Source organism: Equus asinus, chromosome 4 (genome assembly GCF_041296235.1).
Source record: "Equus asinus isolate D_3611 breed Donkey chromosome 4, EquAss-T2T_v2, whole genome shotgun sequence".
NCBI lineage: Eukaryota > Metazoa > Chordata > Mammalia > Perissodactyla > Equidae > Equus > Equus asinus.
In genome coordinates, this window is record NC_091793.1 from 108532110 (window position 1) to 108545543 (window position 13434).

Sequence of the window (13434 nt, forward strand, 5' to 3'; positions counted from 1 at the left end):
GAGTTGTGTCTTAGGAAATAGCTTGTTATCCGTGACCGGCACGTGGTGCTCAGGGCCAACAGAAAGTCAAGATGCATTTTGCAGCCAAACAACACGGACGCCACGTATTTGCTACTGGTTAGTGGGTACCTCCTTTCAGTTTGCCAGCTAGATTTCTCCAGGCAATTACTTTTCCTTCCAGTTCAGAAATTAGTAAAGACAAGAAAAAAGGAAATAGAAAACAGATCCTCTCCTGCATTCATCTTAAATCAATGTTGCCTTCATTTGAAGGCTTTCAGTGTTGTAGAAGTCACCTCGTTACTCATGTCATCCTAAGGGATCCTATGGCAGTAAGTGGGTAAATGAAATGCTGTATTCCCACTTTCCATATGAATAAAAAACACATTTCCCAGATGCCACCTAGGACCCAGGGTGCTGAGTTTGAGTTACATAGTCACCCAATAAATCAAGCATCTTTTTTGTTTTCAGTTCTCTGCTGGTTGAAAGCCTACTTACACTTTATAACCTAAGTGCTTTCTTCAGATGAAATGAGACCCTGGAGACCTAGGGAAGCTGGCAATAAGGTTTTAAATTATTTGTTTGAATTCCTGTCAGTAAATTGTGTCAATCTACTGACCTGAGAGAACTCCGTAGAGGGAGGTCTGAGACTGAGAATGATCTCCTACACGAAGAAACAGTGATCTCTGACTAGCAGAGATGGAAGGGAGTTTAACAGTCCCCTTTGCCTTAGAAAGAAAATTACTGGGGAAAAGAAAGAAAGAAAGAAAGACTGAAAAATTACCTCAGAAATGATGCTAAAGGCAAAGTAGCTCATGGATCCCCAAGGAAGCACATGTCTCCACTTTGATGTGCGGGGAGCAGCCAGAGAGAAAGGACTCTTACACAGAGAGGGGCTTAGCCAGAGGATGTGGGACACCAAGTTAAGCTTCAGGGTTATTAATATCAGAATAGTATTTTAAAAAAATAGAGAATTGGAGAAGAGCCTGGTGTTTCTTAGGCATTCTAGTTATTGGAATCATTGCTTTAGAAAAGTATTGTCTTGGGGCCAGCCCAGTGGTGTAGTGGTTATGTTCGCATGCTCTGCTGCAGTGGCCTGAGGTTCAAGGGTTCAGATCCTGGGCACGGACCCACATACTGCTCATCAAGCCATGCTGTGGTGGTGTCCCACATATGAAAAATAAAGGAACATTGGCACAGATATTAGCTCAGGGCCAATCTTCCTCAAGCAAAAAGAGGAAGATTGGCAATAGATGTTAGTTCAGGGCCAATCTTCCTCACCCAAAAAAAGGGGGGGTGTTGTCCTCACATTGATATTTTATTAAAGTTATCTAATTTGTTGAATGGGGAGTTATATTTCTGTGCAAAAGTGAGTTGGAACTTTGGACTAGAAGCTGGCATGTGTCATGGAGAGAAGCTGTCTTGATCTAAAGAAAAGTCTCATAGCCAAGATGTACTCAAAGTAGTCAACATACCAAATTATCATGGCCACCAACATGTGAAACTCTTAAAGCACAGACACCAAGAAAGAGTTTGGTGACGACCCATCAGCTATATCCAAAATGAGCCAGGTGGCACAAGAAGGGCATATGATCCAACATAATTCTGTTTTCAATAAAACTATTTTATGGCATAACTCGGTTGTCCATTATTTTACTCTTTTTAGCATTCTCTGCCTTACGCCTGCTTCATACAGAAGCGTTCGGTAAATTTTACTTCATCTGGATCATGTGCAGACAATGCTACCAAGTAAATCTGAACACAGAATCTCCTTAAAACTGTCTTACCAAGCAGGCTCAGGCCTGTGCTCAAACTGCAGAGACTCATTTGTCTAACTGAATGTGTGTTTTCACAGGTGACATTGTGACTATATACAAGAAAAAAGAAGAAGGATGGTGGTTTGGATCTTTAAATGGAAAAAAAGGCCATTTTCCTGCTGCTTATGTGGAGGAGCTCCCTTCAAATGCTGGTAACGCGGCTTCTCAGGCATGAAACAGGCTTCTGAAAGCACCACCTTACACCCTCTGTAAACCATACAATGTGCAAATAAAGATGAATGCTGCGGTCTCTGCAAGTTTATCTTTTAAATGGGTGATGGAGTCCCACCTGCATGTCGCAGAACTCTGCATCCTTGGTTATTTCCTTGAAACAGAGTCAAAATATGGGAGGTGGGGAAGAGGCTCTGCAACCCCTGGAGTTTTTGATTCTGAGAGACCCTAGAGGTGACCCAATCCAGCCCCTGTGTCACACAGAGAGAGACTGATTCCACAGCAGCTTAAGCCATTTTCCTGAAGTCACATAGTTTTCCAGCAGCACAAGAGAGATTAAGACTTAGGTGATCCTTTCCTCTGACTTGGGTGGCAACAGGCCACAGCAGGCCTGCGAGGGGTCAAGCAGGGCCCTAGAAATGAGGCCAAACACAGGTTAAGTTCAAGAAGAAGAGCTCAGCAGAGACAGGCAGGCAAGACAGACTCAGGTTAGGAGATGGTAGAATAAAGGATCAGGAGATGCGGCCACGATCCCACGTGATCAGAAGAGAAGGTGGTAGATAAGAGACAGATACCAGGGCAGAGGAGCAGGGTAGAATGGAGTTCCATGCTGAGCCAACGACCGTCTGAGGCAGTGGCTTTTTATATACCCTCTGCCTGCAACCAGAATTGCTCTTAGAGTGAGTCTGAGTATGAGCTGGAGATGGCTGGGGATCTGAGAATGAGAGCAAGGTGGGTAGGAAAGGGTTAGGAAGGAGATAGTGCCTGAAATTTCCTACCTCCTTGCTCGTTTGGAAACTTCATATACTAATTCAGAAACAAAGAATTCTGCACTTCCTGACTAGGTCATTAGGAAAGGAATACCCTAAGCAGCTTCCTAGTAAAATGACCTTTAAATGCTAATGAGTCTCTAGTTTGGATGGAAAGTTCTAGAAACCAACATTCACTATCAAAATGGAATATTTACAGAGAGGAAGATTTATACTGCTTCCTCAAATGCCCTGTAATGGGAAAAGTTTGGGAATGAGAGAAGGTAGTCCCCAAACTCTTCCCAAGGGGAACATTTTAGAATGGACAAAAGTGGTCAGCAACATCTTTCAGAAAATGGCCTAAGGTAGCCTGGAGATCACTCACTCCATTGAATGGAAGGTCAGGATGTTGACAGAAACATCTGGGCATGTTTACTTTGGGGCCAAATAGAGAGTCTGGCATTAAAGGAGTAATTAAAATCCATTCCCTTACTCTCCTGTTCCCTAACTCCTTTTTTTTTTTAATTTGTCAAATTTTATACTTTCAACCAGGAAATTTTCAAACCGACGTACATGTATTTTTTATACTTTGTACCATTACACTCCTATAGCAGGATATAACTAGCACATAGAGATATTATAGATAAAGCTGTCAGACCTGAAGGAACTCAAGTAAAATTTGTTATGGGAGGCATACCTTACAGCCTAGAAGAACAGATCAGAAGTTTTAATGTCATCCTTAATGGTGTATTAACAAAGCCTTTCTGCATGTAGAAAGTTGGCTGAATAAGAGGCCATTAGACCATGAACAGAGATTTCAAATTTATGTTTCCTTTCCATCTTACTTCTTTCCATTAAGCCTTGATGGATAAAAAATGGTGTAGCAATTGACTGCAGCCTACACTGGATCATTTATACAGAGAAAGTGATGATAATAGTGGTAGGACCTGAAACTCTTTGGAAGTAATTATCAAAGAAAGGCACTGCCTCTTTCTTCATAAATCAGTTTTAAAACTGAAAACATAAATGGTCTTCTTGTTTTGGAATGTTGCTGCAAATTCTTTTTGCATCTCTGATATATAATTTTAAACTTCAAAGAAATACGACCATTAAACTAGATAAAAGACAAATATAATTGGGTATAACAGACTTGTTGAATATCTTGGTAGTAGGGCAAGAATTTTCTGCTGGGACAGATGGGAATGGTGCTCTTTAGATTTAAGTAAAAATTAAGTGCATATTGTGAAGATTAATGATGTCCCAAAGTCTTCCATATAGAATAACTTTTAATATTAATACTTTTAAACTCTTAATTGGGCTTTCATAATTATATTTCACTAAGCAGTTTCACACATCAGGAAGCAACACTAACTGTTTTAGCAACACTAACAACCTGAAATATAGGCAGTAGAGCCAGACTTTCACCAAAAACATCAGAAGGCATTATTCTACTTATCTCCTGTCTAGTAGACTAAAAGATGATGTATCATCACACTATCAACCACAAAGATCTATTAATTTCATTTTTTAGCCTTTTCAATTACCCATAATAGTTAATATTCATAGTGAATATTAAGATCCATCAAAAAATAACATAATATTCAGTTTGGGGTAAAGTAAATTTTATTGTACCGTATGATAAAGCTTTAACTGATTAGTAATTTGAGCATAGATTACCTTTGTTTCTCCCTCCAAGAAAAAATCCTCCTCTCCCAAAGATGCGATGGCCTTGGGGGGAAATCAGGCTGATTCAGAGCAAGAGAAGTGCATTATAATCAAACTAACAACATGTCCTGTTATCCTTGCAATGTTACGTAGAAAGAGTGTGTGACCCAGGGAAGACGGGGGCAGTGGGTGTGGGGGGCATGAGAAGGTGAGACTAGGACCTGGACCAGAAGGTAGGGACATGGCAGAGAAGATCAGGAACATTTTGTAGAGAGTATGCAGCTACATGAAAGTGTCAGAGATTCCTGCATGCTGTGATCCACAGCGGAGGGGCTGGGTCCCCGCCTCCCGCAGGGCAGTCACAGGGACAGGAGTAAGAAACCAGCAAGCTAGAGAATCCAGGCTGTGCTTATGCAGATGGGAGCTCAGCTCAGGGAAACTATGTGGACGTGCGGATGCCTGCGGCCTGGGAACGCCTAAGGGAGAGATCCCAGTGGATACTAACCTGATCGGCGTCACAGGAATGTGGAGGAAAATAGCTTTAACCTGAGGTAGGAGTAAATAGACTTGCACAGAATTAGAGTGAAAATCTCTTTCTCAAAGGAACTATGGGATAGGAGAAGCCAAACCCAGGAGTGAAAGCAGACTGAACTGGCTGGACAAAGACCTTGGTTCTGAGGCTCAGGACTAATGACAGAGATCTAGGGACAATGAAGGGAATCATACCAGGGAGTGTCCAGAAGGGACTGGGGCCAGGCTAGCCAGGTATATGAGGTGGCAAAGATGTTACTGATCTTAGTTTCAACTGGCTTGTAAGTTGAGTTTTCCTCACCCTGGGGCAAATGGTAGGTACTTACTCCAGGGATTTTTCCAAGTGTGGTACCTGGACCAGCAGCACCGATATAAACTAGTACTATGTTAGAAATGAAAATTATCAGCCCCCACTTTACACTCAGTCAGAGACCTAGCCATCTGTGGTTCAACAAGCACTCTGGGTGATTCTAATGCAAGTTGCCTGTTGAGAACCACCAGCTTACTTCAATGAATCCTGAGAATGTTGTCTAAACTACATCAGACACACTGGGAAAAGAGCACACTGTTGGAGAAAAACTATACACCCAGGGAGCCAACTCTAAAAAAGGAACATCCTTCCTTTTGATCCAGTAAGTTTTTAAAGATGAGTAGTGTTGGGGACCTCGCTGGAGAAGTCTTTCTCCCTTGTGGGGCTGCTCTAGCTAGCGGTCCCTTTTCTTTTTCTTTTTCAAGCTCTTCCTTGGCCCAGGGAAGAAGGAATACTTTGGCCTTCATTACACTCTCTCCAAAAAGAACCTTTCTTCTCTTTCTGAGCCACTTACTTGATAATCTCCCTGACAAAAGAACGCATGGTATGCGCCATATCTTGACACTTGAGAATGAGAAGCAAACAGCTCTCCCCACTTCAGTCCATTCCTCTCTACTGCTTATTCGACCCCTCAGCTCCCATCCTCCCATTCGATCCCTTCTTTTCCACCTTCTCCATTCTCTGACCATCCTGTTCAGACATGGTAGACTAGTCCTGCTCAGTTAGGCTCCACGCTACCCAGCTGGGTCTACCTTCTCTACTCCAGCTGGTCAGACGAAGAAACATATTATCTACAATTTAGGAGAGAGGAAGAAGAAAGCACCTGTTTACCTAGAATCTAAACTCTGTTCCCCATTTCTGATTTACCGTTAATACAACCAATGCTCTTCCCCATTTGGCTCCCTGAGTCTAATCTTTTGAGCAGGAGAAGCAACTACAAATAACTTTAGAGGCCAGGGAGGTAAAATGAATAAATGAAATGGGTCGAATGTCACACTTTAGGAGACAGTGGCAATGGATCGAACTAGAGAAAATATGCCCCACCTAAAGGTGTATTAAAAGTATATAATAGGTAAAGTAAATTTTATTGTACAGTATAAGTCCTGAAATATTGAGCTCTACACTTGTAGGCCAAAATGTTATGATCTTCACTCTCTCCTACATTAATTGGTATTCCTCCACTTCTATAAGGCTTGATGGTGTCCTAATATACTTATCAGAATATTTGATTAATCAGAACATTTTTAACCACACTAGATAAGCTGAACTTGCTGAAATAAACCATAGGATTGTATTGAGGTTCATGTCTGAATTTTATGCTTTGGAATTTAACTTCACTCCAATTTTTTTTTCAGATCATACTGAATTTTTCTTTTAAACTGATTAATGAATAGCCACAGTATGTAAAGGATAGACACCTAGAATCTCGGGGTCAGGAAGGGACTTCAGAGATTATATAGCCCAACTCATCTATTCACCCACTCATTTATTTGTGCATTTACTCAGCCACTTACCCAGTGAACATTTTAATGGGGAGCTATGTGCCAGATAATGGGCCAAGTAATAAAGATTCAAAAACTAAGTAAACCTAACCCTACACTCAAAGAGTTCATGATCTAGTGGAAAAGACAAAAATGGAAACAATATATTGCAATACAATGTAAAACAGTTTGCATGTACAAAATTATGGTTTAATGGCATTATTTTCCATTTCTTTTAAAGCTTTTTTGAGGTATAATTTACACACAACAAAATTACCCTTTTGATTACAGTTGTTGAGTTTGATAAATGTATAGTCTGGCAATGACCATCGCATTCAAGCATTAAAACACTTTCAGCACCCCTGGAAGTTTCCTCTTTGCAGTCAATCCCTGCCCTGACCCACAACCCCAGGCCACCACTGATCTGCGTCCTGAAGACTTTGTCTTTTCCAGGATTTTGAATGAATGGAATCATAGTCATCATTTGTATAATAGTTTCTTTCAGTTAGCATGATGTTTTTGAGTTTCATCCATGTTTTTGCATGGATCAGGAATTCTTTCCTTTTTACTGCTAAGTAGTATTCCCTGGTGTATATGTATTCACACTTCAATTGATGAACATCTGAGTTGTTTCCTTTTTTTTCCTTTTCGGTGAGAAAGATCAGCCCTGAGCTAACATCTGTTGCCAATCTTCCTCTATTTTGTATGTGGGACACCACCACTGTATGGCCCAATGAGCGGTACATAGGTCCATGCCCGGGATCCAAACCTGCGAATCCCGGGCTACCGAAGCAGAGCGCACAAACTTAATGCTATGCCACTGGGCCAGTCCCAATGGGTTGTTTCTATTTTCTTGGTCATAATGAACAATGTTCTTATAAACACTCATGAACAAATTTTTGGGTGACACATTCTCATTTCTCTCAGGTAGATATCTAGAAGAATTGTAAAATGCATATTTAACTTAAAAAAAAGTACAAATTGTTTTCCAAAGTAGCTATATCATTTTGAATTTCCACCAGCAATGTATGAGATTTCAGATGCTGCATATCCTCCTCCATACTTGATATTATCAGTCTTTTAAATTTTAGCCATTTTAGCAGGTGTATTTTAATTTCAGTGTAATTCTTATTTATATTTCCCTAGCGTCAAGCAATGCTGAGCATCTGTCCATGTACTTGTTGGCGATGAATTCACTGTTCTCATCCACCCTATACCGTAGCAGGTTTTCATGAATAAACACATCTCAAGTTGTTGCTTACCGTGAAGTGGTTGTATTAATAATTTGTTCAGTTTTATATTTGTTTTCTTTAGGGACAGAATAACCCAGCCGCCTCACACCACCATTTTCTGGAGTAGGGACTTTCAACCAGACTTTAAAGGGTGAATAGAAGGTACCATATTGAGTGGTTGGAACATTATGGATCTGTCACTTAGATATTAGGTCCTAAAAACAATGAGCCCTTTTCCTCAAAGAGCCCTCAGTCTCTCTTTTGTAAGGGACACAGACCAGGAAACAAATGCAATACACTAATAATAGGGGTGTGTCAAGAAGGTTATGAGAACATTTAGGAGGGGCATAAATCAGGATGAAGGAAGTCAGGGAACATCTGAGCTGAGTGTAATTAGGGGAGGAGGGGGTGAGTACTACAGGCAGATTAGAAGGTGCTGTCCCTGACAACTGGAAAACACACATATACAAACAGTGATCATGTACTAGGCCACAAAGCAAGTCTCTAGAAATTGTCTCACCACAATGTAAGTCATAAATTATTAAGGGGCCAGGCCCATGGCCTAGTGATTTAAGTTCAGTGTGCTCTGCTTGGGCAGCCTGGTTTCAGTTCCTGCAGGGAAGCTACACCACTCATCGGCAGCCATGTTGTGGCAGTGAGCCATGTACAAAATAGAGGAAGACCGGCACAGAGGTTAGCTCAGGCTGAATCTTCCTCACCAAAAAAAAAAAACAAGAAGAAGGGTGCCTACAAATGGGACAAATGTACACTACAGGGGGCAAAGGGACACACATAAACAAACGAACAAATAAAAGGAAGCTTCAAAAAAATTATTAAAAAAAAGATAATTGAAAAAAACCCAATGCATTTGGAGAACACATACATGTGTGTGCCTGCATGCATATGGCCACACGTGCGTGTACACACACAAACTTCCAAATAACCCATGATCAAAGAAATCTCAGTGAAAATTAGAAGATGTTAGAAATAAAAAATGAGAAAGTTACTACATGTTAAAACCTGTAGTTCCAGGAAAGCAGCTAAAAAAAGTGCTATAGGGAAAAGGAGAAAGGCTAAAATTAATGAACTAAGCATCTTAATTATGAATTTACAAAAACAACAGCAGAATCAACCCAAAGAAAGTAACAGAATGAAAAGAGCAGAAATTAATGAACTATAAAACAAAATAAAAGATTGAACAAAGCTTTGAAAGGATTAATAAATTGAGCAAACCTCTGTGAGATGAAGAGAAAAAGGCATAATAAATGTTATTTCTAAGGAAAAAGCAGACACACTGCAGATGCAGAAGATAACTAAAAGCTAAAATTAGGTACTATCAACAACTTTACTAATTTGCAAAAAAGGTAAGCAAGAGAGACAAATTTCTCAAAAAATATGCATTACCAAAATTCAACTCACAAAGAAGTAGAATAACTGAATAATCTAATAACTATCAAAAAATTTAATGAGTAGTTTTAAAAAATTCCCCTTCAAAGAAAACACAGTCCCAGATAGTTTTATATGTGAGTTCAAAAACAGATAATCTTATTCAAACTTTTTTTAGGAAACAGAAAGAAAGGGACACACAACTATTTTCAAGGGTCTAGGACCTAGGATAACCTTGATGCCAAAATCAGACAAAGTTAATACACAAAGGAAAATTATAAGCCATCTCGTTTATGGCTATAGATGTAAAAATTTAAAATATTCACAAACCGAATCCAACACTATTTTAAAAAAAACAAAAACAAAAAAAGAATGCACATGAGCCGACCCGGTGGTGTAGTGGTTAAGTTCAAGTGCTCTGCTTCAGCAGCCCAGAGTTCGTGGGTTCGGATCCCAGGCGCAGACCTGGCACCGCTCATCAAGCCACACTGTGGTGGCATCCCACAGAAAATAGAGGAAGATTGGCACAGATGTTAGCTCAGGGCCAATCTTCCTCACACACACAAAACAGATTGTACATCATGGCTAAGTTGGATCTGTTCCAGGAAGGCAAGATTAATATTTTTTAAAAAGCCTATTAATATAAATTACCACATTAGCAGATTCAAGATGAAAATCTATGTAGATGCAAAAAAACATGATAAAATTCAACAAACATTCACGGTAATTACTTTTAGTTAACTGAGAATAGAAGAAAACTTTCTTGGCCTGATCAACAAAAAAAGGGAAATAGCAAGTTTGGGAAACTACACGTAGTGCTGTATGGCCGGATGAGATAACTGATGCTCAAAAAGGTTAAATGACTTGCCCAAGATTGTGTATCAATTTTAATAGTAGAGCAAAGATTGGACCACATCTTAATTCTCAAGTTTGTCCACAAAACATGTTGATGCTGGTATTCTGGCTGAATTATGGAATTATGGCTGAACAGAATTTTTCACAAAACAAGTTAGAGTACTCAAGATTTACCATTATACAGGTCATATTTATTTGAATTTTAAATAGCATCCTTTTCCAAATTCATAAATCTACTAAGTTGAGTAAAATAACTTCTTCCTTGAAGTTTTTCCATTTGTTGACCTTATCCCCAGCTGCTACTTCCAGCTTTCTCAGTTGCCAAGGGAAGAGGAGAACATGTCTAATCTCTAAACATTCTTCACGTCATACCACACCGTACATTGTTCATACTTTTCACCACCACATATTTACAATACCAAGAAAGGAGCTGATATTAAATTGCTCCAGTTTACTTACTTAGCTGGTGGACAATTTTTCTACTTAGAAAAAGCCCTTGTCTTTATTCAGAAAGAATCTTGCTCTCTTTCAGCTTGTCATTAAGTCAAGAATTGCCAGTAGAGCCATTTTTACTTTCTAGGAATGGCTGAACACTTGAGCAACATGCCTGAGAAGAAGTCAGCTCCTCTTCAAAGGTGTAATTTTTTTTTTTTTAAGATTGGCACCTGAGCTAACAACTGTTGCCAATCTTTTTTTTAAAAATTTTTTATTCTTCTTCCCAAAGCCCCCAGTACATGGTCGTATATTCTAGTTGTGAGTGCCTCTGGTTGTGCTATGTGAGACGCCACCTCAGCATGGCTTGATGAGTGGTGCTAGGTCCACACTCAGGATCTGAACAAGTGAAACCCTGGGCCTCCAAAGCAGAGCATGCGAATTTAACCACTTGGCCACAGGGACGGCCCCACAAAGGTATAATTTTGATTTCCCATTAAATAGTTTTCTATTGAGTCTAGAAATGTGTTTACCATTAAGAAATATTTCCTAAGCTTCTACTATGTGCCAGACACTACTCTATGTGATAGCCAAATAGGCAATCTATTGTCATGGTAGACAAACTGAAACATAACTAATGGTCTCTGTTCAGGAATTCTCTGAATTGGAAGAGAAGCAACACTTTTTAGTCCTCATTAGCCTGGAAATCAGAACTTGAAATCTATTAGTAGAATACTTTAGCAGATTTTGTGCTGCTTTGTTTTTTTTTAACTTAAATAGTGGTTGAATTTAGAGATCTCATTGTTCCATTTTATTAAAAAAATGTGGACCTGATTAGTTGACCCCATTTAGATTCCATTTCAATGTTTTACTATTTGTGCATATTTTTTTTTCCATTTAAGAAAATCTCTTATCTTGTATCTTGTGCTTTATTTCCATATCAGGCAGATTTTAAATGCTTCAAATTATTTCATTTTTACAACATACCATCTTAAATACAACGTATAAAAAGAGCAAGTTTAATAGGATAGGTCAAATTGCCTTTCGTGTGTATTTCCATCATCCAAAGTACAATTTTCAGAATGTATCAACTTTAAGTTTTAAGCTAATACATTAATAATATCACCTCTAGAATATTCCTAGGTTGGCACAAAGTAAACCTCAAAATTAGGACGTTTGTATGTGATTGAACAGATGAAGACTTACAAGTCAGTAGCCCTCCATCAACCGTTTCCAGAAAGACCTGGGTTGATGACTGTAGTCTACATGACCAGAGGCTGTTTTCAGTGAGCCCTCCGGGCTCTAAAGGCCAGGTACCCTGCTCAGTGTTTCCCTGAGATCTGTGGCTGTTTCGTCATCTTAGTGAAGTTATTTCCTAAGGATCTAGACAAAACATAATCTTCTGCTTTCAAAACAGTTTACCTTTTTCCTCTTAGTCATTATACTTCTATAGAGACACAAAGGCTAAATTATATTACAGAAGTTCAAGTTTGTTTGGAATCTTTGTTAAGAACTTTGTCTTCATACTCCCCCCGCAGTACAGCATGGAAAGCCATAAGGTGTAGTCAAGGTGAAGCTCGTGGATTCGGTGCCAGCCTGGCCACCTAGGTTTGCATCCCAACTCTAACACTTACCAGCTGGGTGACTGGAAGTTACTGAAACCCTGTACCTTGGATTCTTTACCTGTAGGACAAGGTTATGGATAGTAGCTACCTCACAGGTTGCTGAGGGACTATAAATAAGCAGTACGTGTAAAGGCTTAGAACAGTGCTGGGCACATAAGAAAGACTAAAAAAGTATTAACTATTATTCTAGTGGCCAGTCCTAACCAATTCCAATTATGGAGTGAATTTAATTCCCAGCTGAGAAATCTCTATCAAGTTCTATGGCTTAAGGCCCTTTTTGGTATGATTGTGCATTTTTCTTTGTACATTTGACTTTGGATCCCAGCAGCAAAGCTGGTTCTTACACTGTGCTTTTGTGATTTTCCTGCTACATGGTCTTGTTTCCAGATCTTGCCCCAACTCCACTGCCAGTTACAAGTGAAGAATGGCTGTCCTTGAGGAGAAATGGACCCTAAGTGGGGAGCTCCCCATTTATTCTCTCCTCCCCAATCTTCATTTCTCTAACTTGCAGGTGAAAAGGATCCTTCAGAATTTCTTACTAAAGCAAGCCACGTCAATGGCTGGTGCCTTCTCACTTTGTGGTTCAAAACATTGTATCAAGAGTTTGTGGTATGAGACATGGTCTTTCTCTAGTTTCAGTGAATGAAGATCTTAAGTTTTATGTTTGTTCCTTGGATATATTTCAACAGGGATTTCAGTAAATATGTACTGACTCTAGCAGTCATCTGTTATTTTTTGATGCCAAACATCTAGTCTCTTTCTATTTAGAGAACTGTAACATCCCCACTCTTAACTCAGTTGCTGAGGTTAATCTACCTCCACAACTGGGTTTCATGGGGATCTAGTCTAATCCAAGGCATGTACTTACCCCCCCAATCTGCAGTGATTGGTTCAGGGATTGGGATGAGCTTGAAATTGCTGAGCTCCACCACATGGAGACTCAACCCAGAAGAAAGAGCTAAGAATCCTACAAGAAATAGCTGATAGAATCTGAGCTCCAAATCAAGCTACATCCACAAAAACCAAAGTTGGGTTTTGATATGGTTTTATGTATTCATTTAAATGTAGGTATGTCAAAAAATAAGGCCAAATGTGAAGGTCTGCCTAGGAAATCTGGATAGTTTGCTCACTCTCCTCCCCGTTAAAATATTCCCTTCCTAAACGTGGATTCTGTTCTGGAAGC

The 13434-nt window shown here is 39.6% G+C and overlaps 1 protein-coding gene across 7 annotated transcripts in view; it reads left to right on the forward strand.

Moving 5' to 3' along the window:
- Positions 1 to 2071, forward strand: part of NOSTRIN (nitric oxide synthase trafficking) — a 65192-nt gene extending 63121 nt beyond the window's left edge. For all 7 annotated transcript variants that reach the window (XM_014860479.3, XM_014860486.3, XM_014860491.3 and 4 more), the window contains one exon: positions 1853 to 2071. In XM_014860479.3, the coding sequence (XP_014715965.1) occupies positions 1853 to 1989 (137 nt within the window). In that variant the 3' untranslated portion in view covers positions 1990 to 2071. The remainder of the gene's footprint in view (positions 1 to 1852) is intronic.
- The last annotated feature ends 11363 nt before the right edge of the window (positions 2072 to 13434 follow it).